Source organism: Lynx rufus, unplaced genomic scaffold, assembly GCF_022079265.1.
Source record: "Lynx rufus isolate CCGP_SWC_20201006 ecotype Redwood Valley unplaced genomic scaffold, mLynRuf1.p SCAF_4, whole genome shotgun sequence".
Classification (NCBI taxonomy): domain Eukaryota; kingdom Metazoa; phylum Chordata; class Mammalia; order Carnivora; family Felidae; genus Lynx; species Lynx rufus.
This window is the reverse complement of record NW_025814856.1, coordinates 42410193-42434230: the sequence shown is the minus strand read 5'-3', so window position 1 is coordinate 42434230 and position 24038 is coordinate 42410193. Positions and strand designations below refer to the sequence as shown.

General features: G+C 37.7%; 1 protein-coding gene across 1 annotated transcript in view; it reads right to left on the bottom strand.

Annotated features, from left to right (window-relative positions):
* Positions 1-453: 453 nt before the first annotated feature.
* CHL1 (cell adhesion molecule L1 like) overlaps positions 454-24038 on the bottom strand; it is an 82351-nt gene continuing 58766 nt past the window's right edge. The window contains exons 18-26 of the mRNA XM_047097092.1: positions 21229-21451; positions 19933-20048; positions 19596-19800; positions 19267-19389; positions 16225-16404; positions 12141-12302; positions 11366-11497; positions 3826-3898; positions 454-670 (exon numbers count right to left, since the gene is read on the bottom strand). Of these exons, the coding sequence (XP_046953048.1) occupies positions 454-670; positions 3826-3898; positions 11366-11497; positions 12141-12302; positions 16225-16404; positions 19267-19389; positions 19596-19800; positions 19933-20048; positions 21229-21451 (1431 nt within the window). The remainder of the gene's footprint in view (positions 671-3825; positions 3899-11365; positions 11498-12140; positions 12303-16224; positions 16405-19266; positions 19390-19595; positions 19801-19932; positions 20049-21228; positions 21452-24038) is intronic.

Genomic DNA, 24038 nt, shown 5'->3' with positions numbered 1-24038 from the left:
AACCGGTTTGCTTCCCATCTTTTTACCTGTCGTGAAGCAAAGTCACTAAGACAGTTCTCAGAGACTGAATACAAATGTGCACACAGAGGAAAAACCACAAGGTAGCAACAACAATGCAAACACAATGACCAGTAAAACCAGGCAAAAATGGAGTACACTGAATGGATACTTTGGATTCAGTTGAGGTGAATCTAAGTACAGGATTTGTTTTGTGTTCTGAATTTTCAGCACCTGAAAAACAAAACAAAACAAAACAAACAATACAGGCCTGGAGTGCTTGGTAGTTTACTTTTTCAAGGCAGTGCTATTTTCTCGACATGACTGCAAGATGCTCAAATTCTGGATGAAATCTTAAGCCAATACGTTTCTATTCCTATGTGAAAGTTCTTGCTCCCTTGAACAGATAAATATGGAAAGTTGATACGAAACCACTGATTTGTACATGTGGTACATTTACGCCCGGAGTGGAAATGTCGCTGTGGAACTGCCATTGCTTTCAACAGATCCCTTCTCCTTAGATCCAGCGTAAGCGCCAATGAAGGATCCGTCTTCACTGAACAGACCGTGATCTCCTTCTCCATACTGGACTAAGCTGTCAGCACTTTCTGTGGCCTGCATATCCCTGTTAAGCGATCGAAGGCTTCCTTTGAGAGGTTTTTCATCACTGTCGCTACAAAATAAAAGACAATTCAGCAAAATCTAATATAAGACATTCACACAAAGCAAAACTCATGCATACGTGCTAATATGTCTTACAATTTTCAAAACATTCACATCAACATTGCGGACACACAAACCCTAAATGGCCCTTTCTCAAATAAATGTTTAAAAAGTCATAACCTATTTGGGTCATTCTGAGGAACTGAGAAAGCATTTTCTATTATCCACAACACTTCTGCTTCCCTTTAAAAATGGGAGTTTTGAGACAGTCAGACATTCAATCTGTTGACGTATATAGACGATAATGTTATTCCCTTTGATTTCATGAACTTTTCGAACTCCCAGTCATCGAATCTTGATCTCTCGTGTTTACCTTTTATTCTGTATCCTTCCAAAATTTTCTCTTTTAATTGGGTTAATCAATCAAAGTCTGTTTCTGGTAACCAGAGAACTTTCTTTAATACAGTTGATAAAATTCAAGTTGGTTGAATTTTTTTTTTCTTTTACATGGCTGGCACTTTTAGAACATAAACACTTATAGTATCCTAAATTTATTACTAAAATGTCTACAAATGTCTATAAAGTGATACGGTATTCTAAATTTCTGGATCAAGATCTTGTTTAAGTACTAACTACTATCACACTACAATGCTGGATACTAAGTTAAATGATCTTTTAAAATTTTAAAAAGGAAGAATTTGGAAAAAACTATAATTAGAATATGATTAGCACTTTATAATTTTTGGCAATCAGTGTTGTTCATCAGATAGGTCCATCTCTCGGCTGTCTTAGAGCAGGGCAAGGTGGCACCTTCCTGACCTTTCTGAGTTATACATTTCCATGTGACTTGCTTTCACCCAAGAAGAGTGAGCAAAGGCGGCATGTGTCACTTCAGAGCCGGCGCTCAGTTTGTTGTGTTCTATTTCCACTGCTGTGGTGATCCTGGATGCTCATCTACCAGGCAGTGCTCCTAAATGATCAAGATGACCAGAGCCAAATGTGTGGGACACACAACTTGAGAAAGAAAACGAGAATTACCCAGGCTCTCCTGACTCATACAGTAATTGGCTCCAGAATCAGGATGCTTATAGTCACAAAACAAAAACAAAAATGTGGCATGAGCTTAGGGACCGGGCAGCGAGTGGTGCAGAAACTATCACCTAGAAGCCGGAAGGATGACAAGTCATGTCATGAGCAAGAACAGCATCCAGTAAAACTGTCTCCTGGGATGGCTTGGAGACTAGATAATTTTCTGGATGAACATGTTTTGGGAGAAGATGATGGAAAACATTAAGAGATTAAGGAGATTTAATTAAAATATTAATAAATAATTTTGTTAATGGGATGCCAGGTTAAACAGTGAAGTGGATGGCTTTATCAGGCAGCAAAGTATGGAGGAATGAGTTTTTGAGCAAGACATTATCATAGCTTTTTTCTTCCCTATAAAACTGAACCAGTAAGATCTGTATTTCAAATATATTTTAAACAATTGCCATAGGCTCCTAATGATTCTTGCCTCATGGAATCTGAGTCACAATTTTTAAATTTGTGAAGTTTCAAGTTTCCCCCTCTCTCTCTCCCTCCTTCCCTCCATCTCTCTCTACTTTTGTCTCTCCCCTCTTTCCTTCCTTCTTCTCCCTTTAATGATCCTTATTCTGTAAAGAAGTTGAAGTGAGTAATCAAGAAATGTAAAAATATAAAAAGAGCTTTTGATAAGTGGACAAAAGAAAAATTAGCATAGAGCCTATAAGGAGGCTCAGATGTACATGGTTAACCCAGGTCAGCTAATCACATTGCTCCATTTCACTGAAATGGATCCAGGGATGGGCCAGTTAGAGTCAATCAAGTCTCTTTTCTGATGTGAATTCTGGCCTCCTGTGTGATAAAGGCCACATAAGCCTGGGCATTGCAACTCTCTTGGCTGCAGTACACAAAGGACCTGATGGAAAACAATGCCATCTCAAATACAAATGGCTAAGAAATGGGGAGGGTGGTGGAAAGAGGAAGATGGTGACCAAAAACAGCAGAATGAGAAGTTTAACACAATCTCAAGAACTCCCTCCCTCATTCGGATATCCTGCAATTTCTCCCAGGTCTGGCACACTTTTTTTTTTTTTTTTATTTTTTTAAGAGAGAGAGAAAGAGAGCAAGAGAAGGAGAGAGGGACAGAGGGAAAGAGAATCTTAAGCAGACTCCATGTTCAGCATGGAGTCAGATGCGGGGTTCGACCCCACAACCCTGGGATCGCGACCTGAGCTGAATCAGATGCTGAACCCAACCGAGCCACACAGGCACCCCATACACGTTTTTGTCTTAAGTTTGGCCATGCTCTACCCAGTTGTTAATAGTAACACAACCCATTTCATCTATAAAACCTATCTTATCTCTTTTGGATGATCCTTTATCAGCATCCCTCCAGGGCTGACAGAGCTGCTCTTCTTTTCTCTGCCCTCTCTTATTCTCTTTACTTAATTACAGTGATTTGCATAGGTAAGTTTTTCCTCTGCAGACTGGGTTCATCTAGAGGACAGGATGTGTAACTTACTCACCTTTGTAAGTAAATAAAGGTATACAGAATACATGTTTATGGACATAAACTGAATACAACCTGGGTTCGTAATGGCCATGCTAGAGATTTCAAGATGTTTTAGAAACTCCAAATAGATAATCACTCTAAAAGAAAATGGCATCCTTTGCATTGCACACAGAGCTTTAAGAAAAGTCTTCTAACACTCACATCTACCTAGATTGCAATTACACCCGCCTGTGCACCCAGAAGGTTGGTTACTATCACTCAAGTAGATCCTATTTTTACAAACCATTGCTTTTTTTAAAGTGTTCATTTATGTCGAGAGACAGAACGTATGGGTGCAGAGAAGTCACAGAGAGAGAGAACCCCAACCAGACTCCACACTGTCAGCACAGAGCCTAACACAGGGCTTGATCTCACGAACTGTGAGATTATGATTTGAGTGGAAATCAAGAAATGGACGCTTAACCGACTGAGCCACCCAGGTGCTCCTACAAACTATTCTTTAAAAAGGCACTACAAGATAGTAGTATAAACTTTATTCTAACAAGAAATACTTGTTTGTTTTTGTATTTTTAAGCTTATAACCTCATGAGTGCATGTTTTAATACATTTTGAGAAAGGACACTGTTTACCTGTATTCACCAAAGGTTTCATCTTTTACTGACTGAACTTCTGGATCTGGATGCAGATCTTCCTTTTCTTTCACTAAAACACAAATAGAGGGGGAAGTAATACAAATAATTTTTAAAGACATATTAATAATGTAGTTAAAGATAGATCATCAGTAAGAAGCACTGCTCCAGTTCCTAGATACTAGGGAGTCAAGGTTTTTTTTGGTTTTTTGTTTGTTTCTTTGTTTGTTTTTTGTGGTTGTATCTACAACCCATCAGTTACCTCTTTGTTTAAGCAAAAAAGGAAAAGGAGTTCCTGGATTCTCCTGATTTGTCATCGGAATTACAGCCTGTTGCAGACCATCGTGTGGCTATTCAGTATTATGTGGGCAATGAGTCTTACTGGAAGAGTAAAACTTAGTTACGGTTTCTTAGGGAAGACCAAATTACTAGATCTACATTGTACTAACCAAAACTTTCTGAAGATGCCATGGGATCATACCAGATCTATGTCACTAAAGTGAGTCAAGAGTCAACCTTTGACCGTCCTCTTCTCACTCATATTCATAATTGCCTCAAATAATCAGAATATTCAGGTCTATCTACGGTGACATTTTAAATTTGATTTATTCTAAGTAGTGGGACACAGGACAACTAGGAAAACTCAAACAAAAATCCTTCATGGCATCTTGTACTTCTACTTGCAGAGACCTAAAAGATTCTTTTACCCATCCTACAATGTGAAATGCTGACTTTTTTTTTTCTTTTCCATCATTCTTTAAAATTTGGATAGGGCCACACTTCACAAGAGACTATTTGTTGGGGATACTCAGAAGAGGATGTTCTATCTCTTTAAAATTTCCAATTAACTAACTCAGACATTCATTAATTATTGAAAATCTACTTCATAATAATTCAGGGTTCACAGGAAAAAAAATGAGATGGATAATTACATAAATTCCCACACATACATTTTTAAAAAAAATTTTTTTTAACATTTATTCATTTTTTTTGAAAGGCAGAGAGAGACAGAGTGCGAATGGGGGAGGGGCAGAGACAGAGGGAGACAGAGAAACAGAAGCAGGCTCCAGGCTCCGAGCTATCAGCACAGAGCCCGAGGCAGGGCTCGAACTCACGGACCATGAGATCATGACCTGAGCTGAAGTCGGCCATTTAACCGACTTAGCCACCCAGGCACCCCTCCATGCATACATTTTGTAAAAATTTAGAAATTATGCTTTTGTTTGTTTGAATGTTCAATATACATATCAGTTCCCAATAAATATGCTAGATGAATCATAAGCCAATAAAAGAACTTCTCACTAATCTGAACATCATCAAACTAATAGGAGGAGGTTCTAAACCTTTCCCGTTATGTAAAAGCATCTTGAATGCTAATAAGAGCAACAACACAATATGGATAGCTGAAAAAGATCAAATAAATTTGAAAGTTGAATTAAAGCCAACCATTATTTAATTATGATGGTTTTTATTTATGTTTTATGTACATTAATGCAGGAGCCAGTGTATTCAATATATGTCATGGTCATAAGGAAAGCATTCCCAGCCATGGTTAACTCTAACAAAGCTGGCTGACGGAGTCACAACTGTTAGAATATGCTAGTGCATGCGTTCTCTGCACCATAAATACGTGGCAAGGCTTGTTATAAATGGGTCCCTTCCTCTTAAGACAAAACTGTATGTGTGTGGCGTAGTGATTAGTGTTCTCAACATCTCTGATACTTTATAGACAGAAAGCAGAAGCTTGGAAATATGATAAACTTCCTTAGAGACTATCTAAATACTAGAAAGTAGAAAACAAGTAACCATCTGAAAATAATATTCTGGACCATATATCCTTTGGTTAGTTAATTTAGGATATTTTTTCCTTTCAGTACACTGCATATCTAATGTGCTAACATAAATTTGACTTAAATGTGTAACTTAAAAAACAAAAAATGGGGAGTTTCGAGGAAGATGGCGGCGTAGGAGGACGCTGGGCTCACCGCGCGTCCTGCTGATCACTTAGATTCCACCTACACCTGCCTAAATAACCCAGAAAACTGCCAGAGGATTAGCAGAACAGAGTCACCGGACCCAAGTGCAGACGAGAGGCCCACGGAAGAGGGGCCCCTCCTGAAGTGGATCACCTAAGGAGAAGCGAGCTAAGCCTGCCCCCCCTGCCGCCGTGCACCTTGCCTTCCCACCCCAGCTAATACGCCAGATCCCCAGCATCACAAGCCTGGCAGTGTGCAAGTAGCCCAGACAGGCCACACCACCCCACAGTGAATCCCGCCCCTAGGAGAGGGGAAGAGAAGGCACACACCAGTCTGACTGTGGCCCCAGCGGTGGGCTGGGGGCAGACATCAGGTCGGACTGCGGCCCCGCCCACCAACTCCAGTTATACACCACAGCACAGGGGAAGTGCCCTGCAGGCCCTCACCACACCAGGGACTATCCAAAATGACCAAGCGGAAGAATTCCCCTCAGAAGAATCTCCAGGAAATAACAACAGCTAATGAGCTGATCAAAAAGGATTTAAATAATATAACAGAAAGTGAATTTAGAATAATAGTCATAAAATTAATCGCTGGGCTGGAAAACAGCATACAGGACAGCAGAGAATCTCTTGCTACAGACATCAGGGGACTAAGGAACAGTCACGAGGAGCTGAAAAACGCTTTAAAGGAAATGGAAAACAAAATGCAAACCACCACAGCTCGGATGGAAGAGGCAGAGGAGAGAATAGGTGAACTAGAAGATAAAGTTATGGAAAAAGAGGAAGCTGAGAAAAAGAGAGATAAAAAAATCCAGGAGTATGAGGGGAAAATTAGAGAACTAAGTGATACACTAAAAAGAAATAATCTACGCATAATTGGTATCCCAGAGGAGGAAGAGAGAGGGAAAGGTGCTGAAGGGGTACTTGAAGAAATCATAGCTGAGAACTTCCCTGAACTGGGGAAGGAAAAAGGCATTGAAATCCAAGAGGCACAGAGAACTCCCTTCAGACGTAACTTGAATCGATCTTCTGCACGACATATCATAGTGAAACTGGCAAAATACAAGGATAAAGAGAAAATTCTGAAAGCAGCAAGGGGTAAACGTGCCCTCACATATAAAGGGAGACCTATAAGACTCGTGACTGATCTCTCTTTTGAAACTTGGCAGGCCAGAAAGAATTGGCACGAGATTTTCAGGGTGCTAGACAGCAAAAATATGCAGCCAAGAATCCTTTATCCAGCAAGTCTGTCATTTAGAATAGAAGGAGAGATAAAGGTCTTCCCAAACAAACAAAAACTGAAGGAATTTGTCACCACTAAACCAGCCCTACAAGAGATCCTAAGGGGGACCCTGTGAGACAAAGTACCAGAGACATCACTACAAGCATAAAACATACAGACATCACAATGACTCTAAACCCGTATCTTTCTATAATAACACTGAATGTAAATGGATTAAATGCGCCAACCAAAAGACATAGGGTATCAGAATGGATAAAAAAACAAGACCCATCTATTTGCTGTCTACAAGAGACTCATTTTAGACCTGAGGACACCTTTAGATTGAGAGTGAGGGGATGGAGAACTATTTATCATGCTACTGGAAGCCAGAAGAAAGCTGGAGTAGCCATACTTATATCAGACAAACTAGACTTTAAATTAAAGGCTGTAACAAGAGATGAAGAAGGACATTATATAATAGTTACAGGGTCTATCCATCAGGAAGAGCTAACAATTATAAATGTCTATGCGCCGAATACCGGAGCCCCCAAATATATAAAACAATTACTCATAAACAGAAGCAAACTTATTGATAAGAATGTGGTAATTGCTGGGGACTTTAACACCCCACTTACAGAAATGGATAGATCATCTAGACACACGGTCAATAAAGAAACAAGGGCCCTGAATGAGACACTGGATCAGATGGACTTGACAGATATATTTAGATCTCTGCATCCCAAAGCAACAGAATATACTTTCTTCTCGAGTGCACATGGAACATTCTCCAAGATAGATCATATACTGGGTCACAAAACAGCCCTTCATAAGTTTACAAGAATTGAAATTATACCATGCATACTTTCAGACCACAATGCTATGAAGCTTGAAGTCAACCACAGGAAAAAATCTGGAAAACCTCCAAAAGCATGGAGGTTAAAGAACACCCTACTAACGAATGAGTGGGTCAACCAGGCAATTAGAGAAGAAATCAAAAAATATATGGAAACAAACGAAAATGAAAATACAACAATCCAAACGCTTTGGGACGCAGCGAAGGCAGTCCTGAGAGGAAAATACATTGCAATCCAGGCCTATCTCAAGAAACAAGAAAAATCCCAAATACAAAATCTAACAGCACACCTAAAGGAAATAGAAGCAGAACAGCAAAGGCAGCCTAAACCCAGCAGAAGAAGAGAAATAATAAAGATCAGAGCAGAAATAAACAATATAGAATCTAAAAAAACTGTAGAGCAGATCAACGAAACCAAGAGTTGGTTTTTTGAAAAAATAAACAAAATTGACAAACCTCTAGCCAGGCTTCTCAAAAAGAAAAGGGAGATGACCCAAATAGATAAACTCATGAATGAAAATGGAATTATTACAACCAATCCCTCAGAGATACAAACAATTATCAGGGAATACTATGAAAAATTATATGCCAACAAATTGGACAACCTGGAAGAAATGGACAAATTCCTGAACACCCACACTCTTCCAAAACTCAATCAGGAGGAAATAGAAAGCTTGAACAGACCCATAACCAGCGAAGAAATTGAATCGGTTATCAAAAATCTCCCAACAAATAAGAGTCCAGGACCAGATGGCTTCCCAGGGGAGTTCTACCAGACGTTTAAAGCAGAGATAATACCTATCCTTCTCAAGCTATTCCAAGAAATAGAAAGGGAAGGAAAACTTCCAGACTCATTCTATGAAGCCAGTATTACTTTGATTCCTAAACCAGACAGAGACCCAGTAAAAAAAGAGAACTACAGGCCAATATCCCTGATGAATATGGATGCCAAAATTCTCACTAAGATACTAGCAAATCGAATTCAACAGCATATAAAAAGCATTGTTCACCATGATCAAGTGGGATTCATTCCTGGGATGCAGGGCTGGTTCAACATTCGCAAATCAATCAACGTGATACATCACATTAACAAAAAAAAAGAGAAGAACCATATGATCCTGTCAATCGATGCAGAAAAGGCCTTTGACAAAATCCAGCACCCTTTCTTAATAAAAACCCTGGAGAAAGTCGGGATAGAAGGAACATACTTAAAGATCATAAAAGCCATTTATGAAAAGCCCACAGCTAACATCATCCTCAACGGGGAAAAACTGAGAGCTTTTTCCCTGAGATCAGGAACACGACAGGGATGCCCACTCTCACCGTTGTTGTTTAACATAGTGCTGGAAGTGCTAGCATCAGCAATCAGACAACAAAAGGAAATCAAAGGCATCAAAATTGGCAAAGATGAAGTCAAGCTTTCGCTTTTTGCAGATGACATGATATTATACATGGAAAATCCGATAGACTCCACCAAAAGTCTGCTAGAACTGATACATGAATTCAGCAAAGTTGCAGGATACAAAATCAATGTACAGAAATCAGTTGCATTCTTATACACTAACAATGAAGCAACAGAAAGACAAATAAAGAAACTGATCCCATTCACAATTGCACCAAGAAGCATAAAATACCTAGGAATAAATCTAACCAAAGATGTAAAGGATCTGTATGCTGAAAACTATAGAAAGCTTATGAAGGTAATTGAAGAAGATTTAAAGAAATGGAAAGACATTCCCTGCTCATGGATTGGAAAAATAAATATTGTCAAAATGTCAATACTACCCAAAGCTATCTACACATTCAATGCAATCCCAATCAAAATTGCACCAGCATTCTTCTCGAAACTAGAACAAGCAATCCTAAAATTCATATGGAACCACAAAAGGCCCCGAATAGCCAAAGGAATTTTGAAGAAGAAGACCAAAGCAGGAGGCATCACAATCCCAGACTTCAGCCTCTACTACAAAGCTGTCATCATCAAGACAGCATGGTATTGGCACAAAAACAGACACATGGACCAATGGAATAGAATAGAAACCCCAGAACTAGACCCACAAACATATGGCCAACTCATCTTTGACAAAGCAGGAAAGAACATCCAATGGAAAAAAGACAGCCTCTTTAACAAATGGTGTTGGGAGAACTGGACAGCAACATGCAGAAGGTTGAAACTAGACCACTTTCTCACACCATTTACAAAAATAAACTCAAAATGGATAAAGGACCTAAATGTGAGACAGGAAACCATCAGAACCTTAGAGGAGAAAGCAGGAAAAGACCTCTCTGACCTCAGCCGTAGCAATCTCTTACTCGACACATCCCCAAAGGCAAGGGAATTAAAAGCAAAAGTGAATTACTGGGACCTTATGAAGATAAAAAGCTTCTGCACAGCAAAGGAAACAACCAACAAAACTAAAAGGCAACCAACGGAATGGGAAAAGATATTTGCAAATGACATATCGGACAAAGGGCTAGTATCTAAAATCTATAAAGAGCTCACCAAACTCCACACCCGAAAAACAAATAACCCAGTGAAGAAATGGGCAGAAAACATGAATAGACACTTCTCTAAAGAAGACATCCAGGTGGCCAACAGGCACATGAAAAGATGTTCAGCGTCGCTCCTTATCAGGGAAATACAAATCAAAACCACACTCAGGTATCACCTCACGCCAGTCAGAGTGGCCAAAATGAACAAATCAGGAGACTATAGATGCTGGAGAGGATGTGGAGAAACGGGAACCCTCTTGCACTGTTGGTGGGAATGCAAATTGGTGCAGCCGCTCTGGAAAGCAGTGTGGAGGTTCCTCAGAAAATTAAAAATAGACCTACCCTATGACCCAGCAATAGCACTGCTAGGAATCTACCCAAGGGATACAGGAGTACTGATGCATAGGGGCACTTGTACCCCAATGTTCATAGCAGCACTCTCAACAATAGCCAAATTATGGAAAGAGCCTAAATGTCCATCAACTGATGAATGGATAAAGAAATTGTGGTTTATATACACAATGGAATACTACGTGGCAATGAGAAAAAATGAAATATGGCCTTTTGTAGCAACGTGGATGGAACTGGAGAGTGTGATGCTAAGTGAAATAAGCCATACAGAGAAAGACAGATACCATATGGTTTCACTCTTATGTGGATCCTGAGAAACTTAACAGGAACCCATGGGGGAGGGGAAGGAAAAAAAAAAAAAGGACGTTAGAGTGGGAGAGAGCCAAAGCATAAGAGACTGTTAAAAACTGAGAACAAACTGAGGGTTGATGGGGGGAGGGAGGGAGGGGCGGGTGGGTGATGGGTATTGAGGAGGGCACCTTTTGGGATGAGCACTGGGTGTTGTATGGAAACCAATTTGTCAATAAACTTCATATAAAAAAAAAAAAAAAAGAAAAAAAAAAAAAACAAAAAATGTGTCAGAAGAATGCCTCCTAGAAAATACTATTTAATAACTTCATAGGATATTAAGAAACAGCTTTACCTGAATACTTTCCACCTCTGTTCCTCTTCACAAAGCAAACAGTTAACAGGATTAGTGTGAGAAGAGCAATCGCACACATCAATCCAATAAACCAGCCTTGAGTGGAGATGTCATCATATAAACCAGCATATTCTGTTGTACAAAGAGAAATCACACATTGAACACTAGAAACAGGCTTTGGGATTATGCCCCTTGTGGGAATATGAAACATGTTTTTTAAACATACAAAATAGCATCCGTTTTATTTTTCCTTTCATTGACCCTTGAGGCAATGTGATTTAAAGGACATTTCACTGGAAGAATACTGATAAATCATTGCAGTCTTTATTTAGAAAGAGCCCTCTCAAGCTACATTTGACTCAGAGGATGAAAACCAAAAAGGGATAGTGGAGGCAGATCAAGTGAAATACACAGCAGCACAAGCAAGCAAAAGCATAAGCTGGCTTGGTTATATGCAGATTGCCAGGGAGTTTCTGTGGGGCTTATGTTGTTTTGTTTTTCTTTTTAGTTTTTGTTATCAACATGTGTTAATTGGCAGGAGGTATTTTTAGTCAACTAGTCTGGTAAAAATGATAAGGAATATGTTGGAACTTTGTGGAACGTTCTTCATTTTGATAATTTAAAAACGGTATGCTAAAACAAATGGAAACTATTACCTTTATAGCTAATGTACTCCACATTTTTATCTTTAATACAGGAAGTAGGTAAAATTTAAAAATCTACAAAACATAGATTTATTGTCTAAATTTGCCCCAAATACAATCTCATGTCTCACCTCTCCCTCTGGTCTCAATTACATCTTCAAAAATGCTATTGTTATCAACCCAATTCTTAGTCAAGAGGCGAACTATATGTTCAGCTCCAGGCTCAAATACCTCTACTGGGTGAGTCTTTTGAGTAAGATTTACTCCTTCTGATATCTTCCCGATACTTTTACCTAAGAAATGCACAGAGTTAAATCATATAAATTGTAATTGTTGAAAAACAGGACATGAAAAGTAAAAAAAAAAAAAAAAAAAAAGTTAAAAAAATCCTGTTATTTGAGAGGAGAGCCATTTATAGCACTTATTTCTCAGAGAGTTTTTGAATTATCAGGAGATCAAGAACATCAACATTTCAAGCTTTTCTTTCTTAATACACTGAAATTGAGTAAATGCAATGAACTTATTTCATGTCCTTTAAAGATGATGTACTCGTTGATGAAACGGCACTATACGAATGGTTCAAAACCAAACACAGATTTCAAAAAATTATACAATGTCACTTTGTGCATTATGAACTTTCTCAGACCTAGCAGGAAACTGAACATGGCCATTTTGGCTTGGTTTTGAAAACAAATGGCATTATAATTATATGTGTGTGTGTGTGTGTGTGTGTGTGTGTGTATACACACACACACATATATATATATATATATATATATATATATATATATATATTTGCTTTGTTCGTCTCCATCAGTACTGTAACATGGTCATATATTATATACTTGAAATTTGCAGACACATAAGCAGTTTTATAGGTACATAAAGTACAGGTTTATAGGTACATTTAAATGAAATGCACTGGGATTTTTAAAATATTGTAAGACATTAATACTTAAAAAAAAGAAACATGAGTAGGGCAATATATTAATTGTAGAATCCTACAGAAGTTAAAAATATGAGTCAAGTGTAATTAAAGGTACATTTGATTTCTGAAATTGCAACAAAATATGCAAAATATCTTTATATTTGATCCACAGTTTTGCTAAGAATCAACTCAACATAATAAATGTAAACCAGAAAGTGTTAATAATTTACACTGGAGATAAAATACTGTAATCCATGTTGAGAATATTAAAAGTTATGAAACCCTGTTTCAAATGGGTATATGTCACACATTAAAATTTGGTTATAACTTTTAACCATTGAATACACATTGATGATATAGTTACTGGTAACAAAAGGGCTTCATTAAAAAATGTCACCATGGGAGAAGTAAGGCTAATTATATTAGTTGAGCAAAGCCTTTAAGTTTGAGCACCACTGAAATAGAACGCAATTAATCTTGACTTTGAAAAACAGAAATATTAGTATAATATTAAGTAGTGCAAGCTTTTGAAAAATAGAGCAAAGCAAGTGTTTTGTTCAAACCAATAAGGACACAAATGTTTCTGAATAGCTCCATCATCTTTCCCCTCTTAGACTATGGAATGTGAGCCACCTGAAAATCAGAGTGACAACCAGAAAATAATCTGAAAAAAAAATGCTTGTGTATCAAATCCCATTCTCTGAACAAATGCCAGATGACCTTGAAATGTGCTATCTAGGCAGAGCAAGAAGAAAGATACAGAGAAATAGATTCTAATTTGCACAAAAGTTATTTTTAGAGTGTTGTGATATCAAGCTTTATCTCCTCAGTGGAAATATATATGTATGTTTCCTTTTTCAGAGATCAGGCTGAAATCCAGTGGCAAAAAGAGATTATAGTTTCTTTCCTGTAAATATGGCAAGATATGCCTATAGAAGAGAAATCAGTGTCAACTGGGGAAGGGGCAGTAGCTGAAAATGCAGAATCCTGAAAAAGAACACAAACATACTAGTAAGGAACATTTTCAAATTACTGAGACATAGGGCAGTGAAGAAATATGCTGTAAGATACTCAAGCACATTAGCTACATCTTTAATTTGCAAAGAAGATGCCACATCATTTATAAAATCATACCAAGAGCATTTTCCATTAGCTAAAAACATTTTCAACCATGAAAGTGACCAAACCCAAATTCTCTAAATAATTCCACATATGCATATGGTGACTATAACTCTTCTAAGAGGATTTTGTGAATTTTTTCTTACCTGCTGCAAATTAGCAATGATGGGATTAGCATTTCTCCTGCATATTATGGTCTTGATTCTAACAAAATAGCAACCCTCTCCATGCCTCAAACTCTGTTTTGAAAAATATGGAAGTTGCACATTTAGATTACTACTATTCTGACTTCTTTTCTTTGTATGGAACACTTGATGCCAGTTTGACCTCTTGAGAAATGAGATCCTTTTTGTTACTAAAAAGCTTTCAATTACCATTAAAAAAATTTTTTTTAATGTTTATTTATTTTTGAGACAGACAGAGACAGAGCATGAGCAGGTCAGGGGCAGAGAGAGAGGGAAACAAAGAATCTGAAGCAGGCTCCAGGCTAAGCTGTCAGCACAGAGCCCAACACGGGGCTCTAACTTGTCAACTACGAGATCATGACCTGAGCCAAAGTCAAAGGCTCAACTGACTGAGACACCCAGGCGCCCCTCAATTATCATTTTTAAATCTCTCTTTTGAGTTCTTCATTCAACATGGTGTCTCATTTGTTCATGGGAATAATTTGTGGGTTTCTTGGGAGAAACTATTTGAATACATACACTTTTCCCATAAAAGGGAGCTTTGAGTATTTAGGGTATCCGAGGAAAACATAAACCCTTCACCGTGTAAATACAGTAGGAACAATAAGGAGAAACAGATAATAAAGATCAGAGCATAACCATTCATACACAGTTATTTTACAGTGATTCATATACACTTGGATATATTTTAAAATAATATACATACTTTATAAGTTACAATTTAGTCTTTCCCATTGCTATTGCCTTTTTCTATTGAATCTACCTTTCTTTTCTGATCTAAAATTTGGAAAAGCATCCAGAGCAATGGCTAACATACAGTAGAAAATAAACAAATGATTATATTTCCCTTCCTGCCATCTCCTTTTCCTTCTTGTCTTCCTCAAATATCCTTCTAGGGGCGCCTGGGTGGCGCAGTCGGTTAAGCGTCCGACTTCAGCCAGGTCATGATCTCGCGGTCCGTGAGTTCGAGCCCCGCGTCAGGCTCTGGGCTGATGGCTCGGAACCTGGAGCCTGTTTCCGATTCTGTGTCTCCCTCTCTCTCTGCCCCTCCCCCGTTCATGCTCTGTCTCTCTCTGTCCCAAAAATAAATAAAAAATGTTGAAAAAAAAATTAAAAAAAAAAAAAGAAATGGGCTTCTCAAGCGTTGAAGTCTCTGACTTTAAAAAAAAAAAAATATCCTTCTAGGTCTGATCAACTTGAATCCTATACAAAGCCCTCTTTTTTAACTTATATCTGTGCAGCAGTTCCTCTGTTTCATTTCCATTTTTTGGCCCTAACTTCTTAATTTCTCTCCTTTTAAGCTTAGCAAAAACACTGCTAAAATTATAATTGCTGAAACAATTTGGGAAGGAAAATGGGTCTGAGTTGGAAAAAACAAAACAAAACAAACCAGAAAAGTGCAACTGAATTCGCAGACTTACACAAATGAAACCAGAGATTGATGGGTCATTTCCAAGTCAGTATTTGACATCAACCAGTAAACAGTTAAATTAAATTGATACATGAATCAATATATATACATGTGTGTGTGTGTGTGTGTGTGCGCGCGTGCGCGCATGTATGTATGTATATATATATGAGTCAAGACATGGAAGTTAAATGTATTAGATCATTGTTACAAAATGTCTACCAGGACAAGAGGCAAAATTTTTTCGTTATGAAAAATTTCCGAAAGAAAAATATCCCTCTACTAACCTTATGAATAACTTCATGGACTTACATACTCCTATTTTAATTAAGTAAAATTATAGTCCCTGACCTTATATACACTGAGGCTATAGTTTCATGCTGTTGTGTAGAAATCCATAAATTGAGTCAATGTGAACTTTACACACAAGAGAAATAAATTTTGTATCTGTATCAGTGGAAAACAAAAGGTCAAACAGATTGAGACCACAATCATTTCTAATTCACAAGGGATAGCATGGTATGTTCCCTTCAGAGCAATTTAAAAAACAGCATGCAGGAACCTCTTGCACTTACTCCCTTCTCCTAATGTGGAGCCTTCCTCTGTGATTGGTTTTCCACAGCCCTTTGAAGTGCAAGCCCTCAAGTAGAATTTGTACTTGGTAGTCGAATTGAGGTTTGAGAGACGCCAGCTGGGCTTTGATGGAGTGGTAATGTTGATATCATTTAGTTCTCCAAGTTCATAGGTGTCATTTACTAAAGAAATAAACATGAACAGCAATGCCTTAGATTTCATACTCTTAACATTTCAACTTGTGTTGTTCCTTATTTTTGATTCTGTATACACTTGTGGTATGCAAGGCACTACCTTAATGATTAATGGCCAGCAACTTACTCAATTCTATGATGTGGACATAATTATTATTACAATATCATACATGGGAAAATTGAGGTCTAGCAAGAATAAACACCTTGCCTCAATCCAGAGCTAGTAACTCGCAAACCAAGATTTGAATCCAAACCACCGTCTTTCCACTCCAGAGCCCATGTTCTTGATCACTCTGCCACACTGGAGTGAATCACTCCACTGTCATTATACCTATTAAAAATGATGGATTTTCCTCCCATATTATATATTCATTGAATCTTTCACGTAAGTGCTTTTAATCTTTTAGCAGAATAATTTGGACGATGTTTTGTCCAAATTCACTTTTTTTTAATTAAAAAAAAATTTTTTAATGTTTATTTATTTTTGAGAGAGAGAGAAACACAGAGTATGACCGGGGCAAGGGTAGAGAAAGAGGGAGATACAGAATCTGAAGCAGGCTCCAAGCTCTGTGCTGACAGCTCAGAGCCCGACATGGGGCTTGAACCCACGATCTGTGAGATCATGACCTGAGCCGAAGTCGGATGCTCAGCTGACTAAGCCACCCAGGTGCCCCAATGATTTGTTGTCTCCATGGCTTCTGGTTTAATATGAGACACCAAATAAGTCCTCATTATATGCAGAACCAATAAACTGATTAATAAATTATATATTATAAGATACCTACTATATACTAAGAACTATGCCAAGTGCTAATCAGAAAAAGATGAATTATTAGACAGCATCTTTCAAACAATTTGGACCAGCAAGACCATGGGATTTATGATATTACCATAAATGGGATTACCATAAAAATAGTCCAAGAAACGAAACGTATCCCAAAATTGTGCAGCCATTAGTAGCAAGGGAAGGGCTAGAATAAATCCTTTTGATGCTAGTCCAACATATCACATAGGTTAAAAAAATATACATAAATATACATGCACACACACACACACACACACAAACACACACACTCGACATAAAAATGCCTTTTTTTGGTGTATATAGTGCAATTAGATCAATGAACAAGAAAAACAAAGATCCACATGTTGGAAATTAGAAAAAAAAAATCACTCTACAGATTTGAGAGCATTCCTATAAAATACCACAAAGTCCATTGAAAAACTACAGTAATCAATCTACAAATTTAGAGAAGTATATAGAGAGCTCTCATACACACAATCAACATCTATTTAGAACATACAAAGCAACGGAAAGAGAGAAGTTATCCAAAAATATTTCAATACCTTAACAGAAAGCAAAGTAAGTGTACAATTACATCATTTGATTAAAAATCCATATATCAAGGAGTATGATAATCACTGCAGTTGTTAACATTCCAGCCTTTTCTCTAAGAACTTGTTTTTTAAAAAAAATTTAAATCTTACATACAAATCAACACAAAGGTTGAAATTAATGTTGAATTTCTTTACTCTTCAGATACATAAATCATACTTTTACCAAACAAATTAATGGTTTAAAAGTCTTCAAGTATTTCTTCAGTGCTGTCTATATATTTGAAACCAGTTCATAGAATACTGTAGGCTTAAGAGCTCAGAATGGAGAATCAGACAGATTTTGGTTGGAATCCTGCTTAATACTTACTTTACTACATGGCTCTAGTTAGGTGAAGTCTGCGTGCCTCAATTCTGACATCCACAAAATAGTGAAAATACATCCCTCATATATTTTCCATTTTAATGAAAAAATATGGGGAGAGCACTTGGTACTGATCCTGCTACTTAGCAAACACTCAAAAAATGCTAACATGCTACCTCTACTGGGATTATGCCTGTATCTATGTAACTATATGGCCCAACTCAGAACAGGCCTTAGGAGCTAAAACTCATACGTGACCTGGATTGCTACAAGCTTTGAACTACCTGGACATAGAATAGCTCATTGAGACCATCATCAAGATGGCTTTTGCAAGCAGCACAGTCCTAGGGTTTCGGGTGTATGGAATTCATGTCCTCAAAATCTAAAATTTTCTATGACCTCAGTTCCCTAATTTCCACTTTGAGATGATGCTTAGATGTAAAGACTGTTACACATGGAAGGCACTATGATTAAAAATAACCTGATTTTGTATTAAGGGTGTTTTCAACCAAATGTCACAGCAGCACAAGGCCAGAGCCCAGTCTGAGTAATGAGGCAAAACAACTCTTCAAGGCTCACAATACAATGTGCCTATACCAGCGGGCTATCCACAGAGGTTTCTACAAACAGAAGTATGCTTAAAGTTGAGGCCAGAAGCGTGTGTTGGAGACAAAAGAAGTGCAGGGTGGAAGTTACATGCGCTCTGAATCTCTGTTACCTCATTTACTAATGCTTTTCTTTGGCACGTTTCTTAATTCTCAATGCTTCTTATGCATAAATATTAAATATATATCCTCTGGTACCTACTGACTTTTCCTCTGAATCAGGGATTGGTAAACCTTTCTGAAAAGAACTAGATTGTAAATATTTCAGCCTTTGTGAGCCATGTAATCTCTGTCACAGCTACTCAATTTGGCCACTGTAGTGAGAAAGCAGTTACTGACAAATGTAAATGAGTGGACATGTATGGCCTGTTTCTGAAAACAGGCAGCAGGCTGGATTTGGTCTGCAAGCCAATTTACAAACCCCTTTGTTGTTAAGGTAGTATGCCAGCTTACAAACCACCATCCTTAGATTCTCAGCATAGCAAACCAAATACTCAACCAATAATGAAATATTAATAGGTGGACCCAATTCAAATTTCTGCTTACTTATCTGATACTGTAATAGATAGCCGGTTAAGTTTCCATTCAGTTTCTTAGGTAGTCCCCAGGTTAAAGTAGCAGTGTCTTTATCAACTTTGATGACCTTCAGAAAAGCTGGTTGTTCAGGTACTAGAAAACAGAAGATCAAGAAGAGACACTTATAAATTGGTAAATTTCTTTTTTTTTAATATCCATTAGATTACAGTTTTTTATAGAAAGTGAGAAGCTAACTCATATGAAGTACATATTAATTAACTACTAGTAAGGAAGGAAATGTTTAATTTGCCCATGGCATAATTCCCATTGTTGGCATTATTGTCCACTGTTATTCTTACCTCCTTCTGGTGTCTGAAATATATAAGGCTCACTCTCTGGACCAGCTCCTTTGGAATTATAGGCTAAGACTGTTAAATGAAATTCACTAAAGGCATCCAGAGAAGGAACCATTCCATAGTTTCTTTGTCCTGAAAACCTCAGAATGTTTACTTCTTTGGGATGTGTTCTTCCATCCAACAGACTTTTTGTTTTCCACCAATTTATCTGCAATGGAAATAGGAATGCTTTAACATTTTGGCCATGGTGGCAGATGCTCTTGTAGCTTCTTCTGAGATCAGTTCTTATTTGCATTTAAGATATTTATTCAGCAACAAGAAGAAAATCTATAATAAAAACCTGATATCCTTTTAGATGTCCATGGACTCTGTCCTTTGGAATTGTTGACCAGGAAACTTTAACTAAGGTGCTGTTTATAACGTCCACACCATGGATCACTGGAGCTGTATCAGGATCTGTTAAGCACATAAGAATCATGAGTTTTCAATAACCTTTAAATGTGACTGTATCCCCTTTTCAAAAGGTGATTTTTCATAATGCTTAATCTGAGCAAAGCACTCTTAGGAAATCAATTCCAAATGGAACCAAGAGAGTTTCTCAACTCGCAGGAGTTTCAGAGCCCTAATAGGTTTCTAGGAGAAATGCAGCTCTCCAGGTAGGGGCAATGTTACTAGAAACAGTGGCCAGTGAAATACTCTGTGGGTATCTTGCCTTTAGAGGCAGGTGAACTAAACAATGTAACTAAAATGACTTGATAATTTGATCAATCTTTTGGGAACAAAAGCTAACTGAGCATATGCTAAGTGTAGGCAATGTTGGATTGGCTCACATAATCCTGAAAACAATGCAATAAAGTAGTAGTATTATCCCCATTCTACAGAGAACTAAGTAAGTATAGAAGAATAAGCCAAATGCAGAGTAGCCAAGATAAATAATATCTTAGTTCACAGTGATGTTTCTGGTGTACTCGGGTAGAAGAATTTAGGTAGCAGGCAAATAAGGAGTTAAGTCATTTCACATTCTCAACCTTCCATTCTTGGATCAAAATATTACTCTGGACACTGGAAGAATAATGAGAGTAACGCCTTAATTACATGAAATAGAGCATCTTTCCTTTTTTCAATAACCTACTTGTTATTATGGTCTAAGTATTTAATAATATGAGCATATCAGTAGTACCTCAAAACTGTGTGTGTGTAATTCTATATATAAGTCTCAGTTTGCATCTCATCTGCATGAGGAAGATTCCAGACATACAAGTGAGTGAGGCCAGTGCAAGGCAGCAGATGGTTGTTAGGAAGTCTTTGATAAGTAAGGACAAATGTCACTGGAAACCATATGACAGTTATACTGATCAACTAATTACAGTGATGATTACTCGTCTTTGATTTTAATATAGAAATGGGTTTACTGGGAAGTTGAATAAAATTAAAACTTTTAACATACTTCCTTACCACTCTATAGTGATCAGCTATCCTACAGTCAACCCTCAAGTAGGAACCAAGTATTATATTTCTGTTAATCTCCCACAGCTAGTATATCCTCTTTGCATGCAGTAATTGCTCAAAAATGTTCATCAATAGAAATGCAATATACATGAAAGAGGTGCTTGGCGGTTTCAGGTGTATCACTTACAGTCTTCCCCAGAATACAGAATCACTGACTGAGGCTCAGGGCCAGAGCCAAGGTGATTGACGGCTTGGACCTGGACATCATAAGGAGCGTAGACAGTAGGCGTCATCACGCGCAAGGTGTGGTTTGTGACCGTCTCTTCTTCCCACTCCACGGGGGCTCCCTGTGGCTTCCATGTCACTCTGTACTCTAGTCCTGGTCCATTCTGCTCCATGGATTTCAAAGGCTAAGACAAAAGGTAAGACTCATCTAGTGTGATCACAGATATGCTGAGTCAGAGACGGCGGCAATCCACCCTAAATGGCCTAAGAAACACTGCAATAGAGGGATCGGGTCTTGGAAGATTGTAAACCTCCCCCTGGCTTAGAAACGCTTAGGAAAATTTTTGTCTTTCTCTAAGTTTGAAAGTTAGTCCTTCACCTACCTAAGTAGTAAGGAGCCACAATTTAGATGCCTTGATTATGCCCTTGTGGTTAAGTTTCACTGTTCGTATATGAAAGGATTTACTAAGAAATTCCACGAGGACTTTTGCTTTTGTCTAAATTTTCCTCTACTATTTCATGACCAAAGAACTAGGAGATATAAAAAGGGCATGATCATGAACTGCATGATTGTGAAAGAGATCTCCCATGAATTTTCAGTCAGAACTCTTTCCACCTGACCCCATCCATCCTTCTCCATCTGCTTTTCAAGAGAAGAGAGAGATTGAGTAAATCCTTATTTCTGGATAATATGCATGTTTACACATTAGCGCCTAGAAGATATAGCTCTTCTCTATAATAAAATAACTCTCTAGCTTCTTGACTATTTCGTTAAGACAAAGTGCCCCCCTCCCATTACCAGCTTCCACTATATTTTGCTGTAAAAGAAAATTTAGTGGAGGAATTTCTCATATAGGAAATTGGTTATTTCCACTCTCATTTTTAATCAAGCATTACTTTAATTAAAAAAAGTTAAAGTGATTTAAACCACCTATTTCATTCCAAAAATGGGAATATGCATTTAAACGAATCTGTTATATAGAATACATAAAAATGTGACTTTAGTCCTAGAGTGTAAGGTTCACTTAAATAAACAGTAATTTTGGGGGTATAGACGAGCGATTCAGTAATGTGGTATGTAGTGTTTTCTTACAGAATGTGCAAAGCTTCTTGACTCAGTCCAATTTACTAAAATACTCTTTAGATGGATTGGCTGGAATTAGGTTGAAAGGAGTGCTATATCAGCAAAACAATTTCAAGTTACACGGACTCCAAGGTGATCCCTTAAATTAGTTATGAGGGGGAAAAAAATCAAAACAAAACAAAACCCTTCTGAGATTTCAGTCACTGTCTATACTTTGCATTCAAAGTTTTGCACCGAGGTAATTTTTTACTACCATCAGGATATAAATTCACCAGGGGCTCTAGCAGTGCCCAGATGAATCAGGCCACAAGCTTCTAGTTTCATACCGCAATCTGGAATTATGGTTCCTTCAGCCTCTACCAACAATAAATGTGCACAAATAAAAGTATTCAATTTACACATGTTTTGCTCCAAGGAAAATTGTTACATTTGATAAAGCTCTCTGGCAAATTTTAAAATAAACTGCCACCATAGGTAACACTTTTAAGAAAAATCTTATCTAAATCACCAGGCTCCTGGGTGCCTGGACTCCGGAAGAAGCCGGAGGAATATTTTGTATTTGGCTTTCAGACAACTGGCAACAAAACCACAGCAAATTCTCAAAGAGGCCCCCAACGAAGATAGCAGACGGGAAGGGCAAAAGCAGGGGTGGGGGTCGGGCCCTCTTTTCATCACTGACTCAGCGCAGGGCATCTGGGTAAGGTCATTAAAATGAGAGTCCCAGCTTCTCTGTATGAAACATACAGCTGACAGCATCGAGCTGCGGTGGCCCTTCAGGAGTGCGGACGACTAATGAGCTGATACTGGTATGCCATGGTGTGTTTCTCTGAGGAACCGGCCTGATCATTACATGCTATTATTTTCATCTAACCACTTATAACATCTGTCTGACGGAAATTTCTATGAAACTTAAGAGAGAAAAGGACAGAGACTCTACAAGAATAAGATATTAACATAATTTCAGATTATAAATTAAGTAATTATCAAGACAATGTAGTAGCAAATATGCATGACCACAAATTCAAGGAAAGAAATAATATTCTTGGATATATTTAGATTCTGTGTATTACCATTTGTCTTCAAATTTCAAATTCGCAAACCTTAATTGCACTGAAATGTGAATAATGGGTTAGTGTTAATATAAAAATATTGACTAAAAAACATCAAACTAAGGTTCATACATCCTAAAACCCTTCGCAAAATCGTATCTGGAAAGAGGTTTAGAAATAAAATAGTATATTCCGGCATACATGCAAGAATGTTCTACATTTACATACAATTCAGTGAATTTAATGTTGGAAGTCTATTATTAAAATCACAATGTTTGGTAATCTACTTTCAAGTAGGTTAAATTACTTGTTCATGAATATGTCCAAAAAAAGGGGGGGGGGAATTACCCACTAAGAAGAAATTTAGAAATGACACTCAAAAAAAAGTCATCTGAGCAGATGTGAAATTTCATGCCAAATTCAAAGACGAAAGTCTACTTCATAACCTTTAATAGAGATATATAAAGGGGCAAAAAGTGCAGTTTAAAGTCCTATGCTGATACCCTAGGTTTGTTGATGTCTAGTGCCAATCACCCTGACCTCAGCTCCTATATCTAGACAAAGCTGTAAATGACAAGGTTGTTCTCAGAATTAGAAAACAGTATACAAAAAGCTTGATCGTGCTTAGTAAGTAGTGGG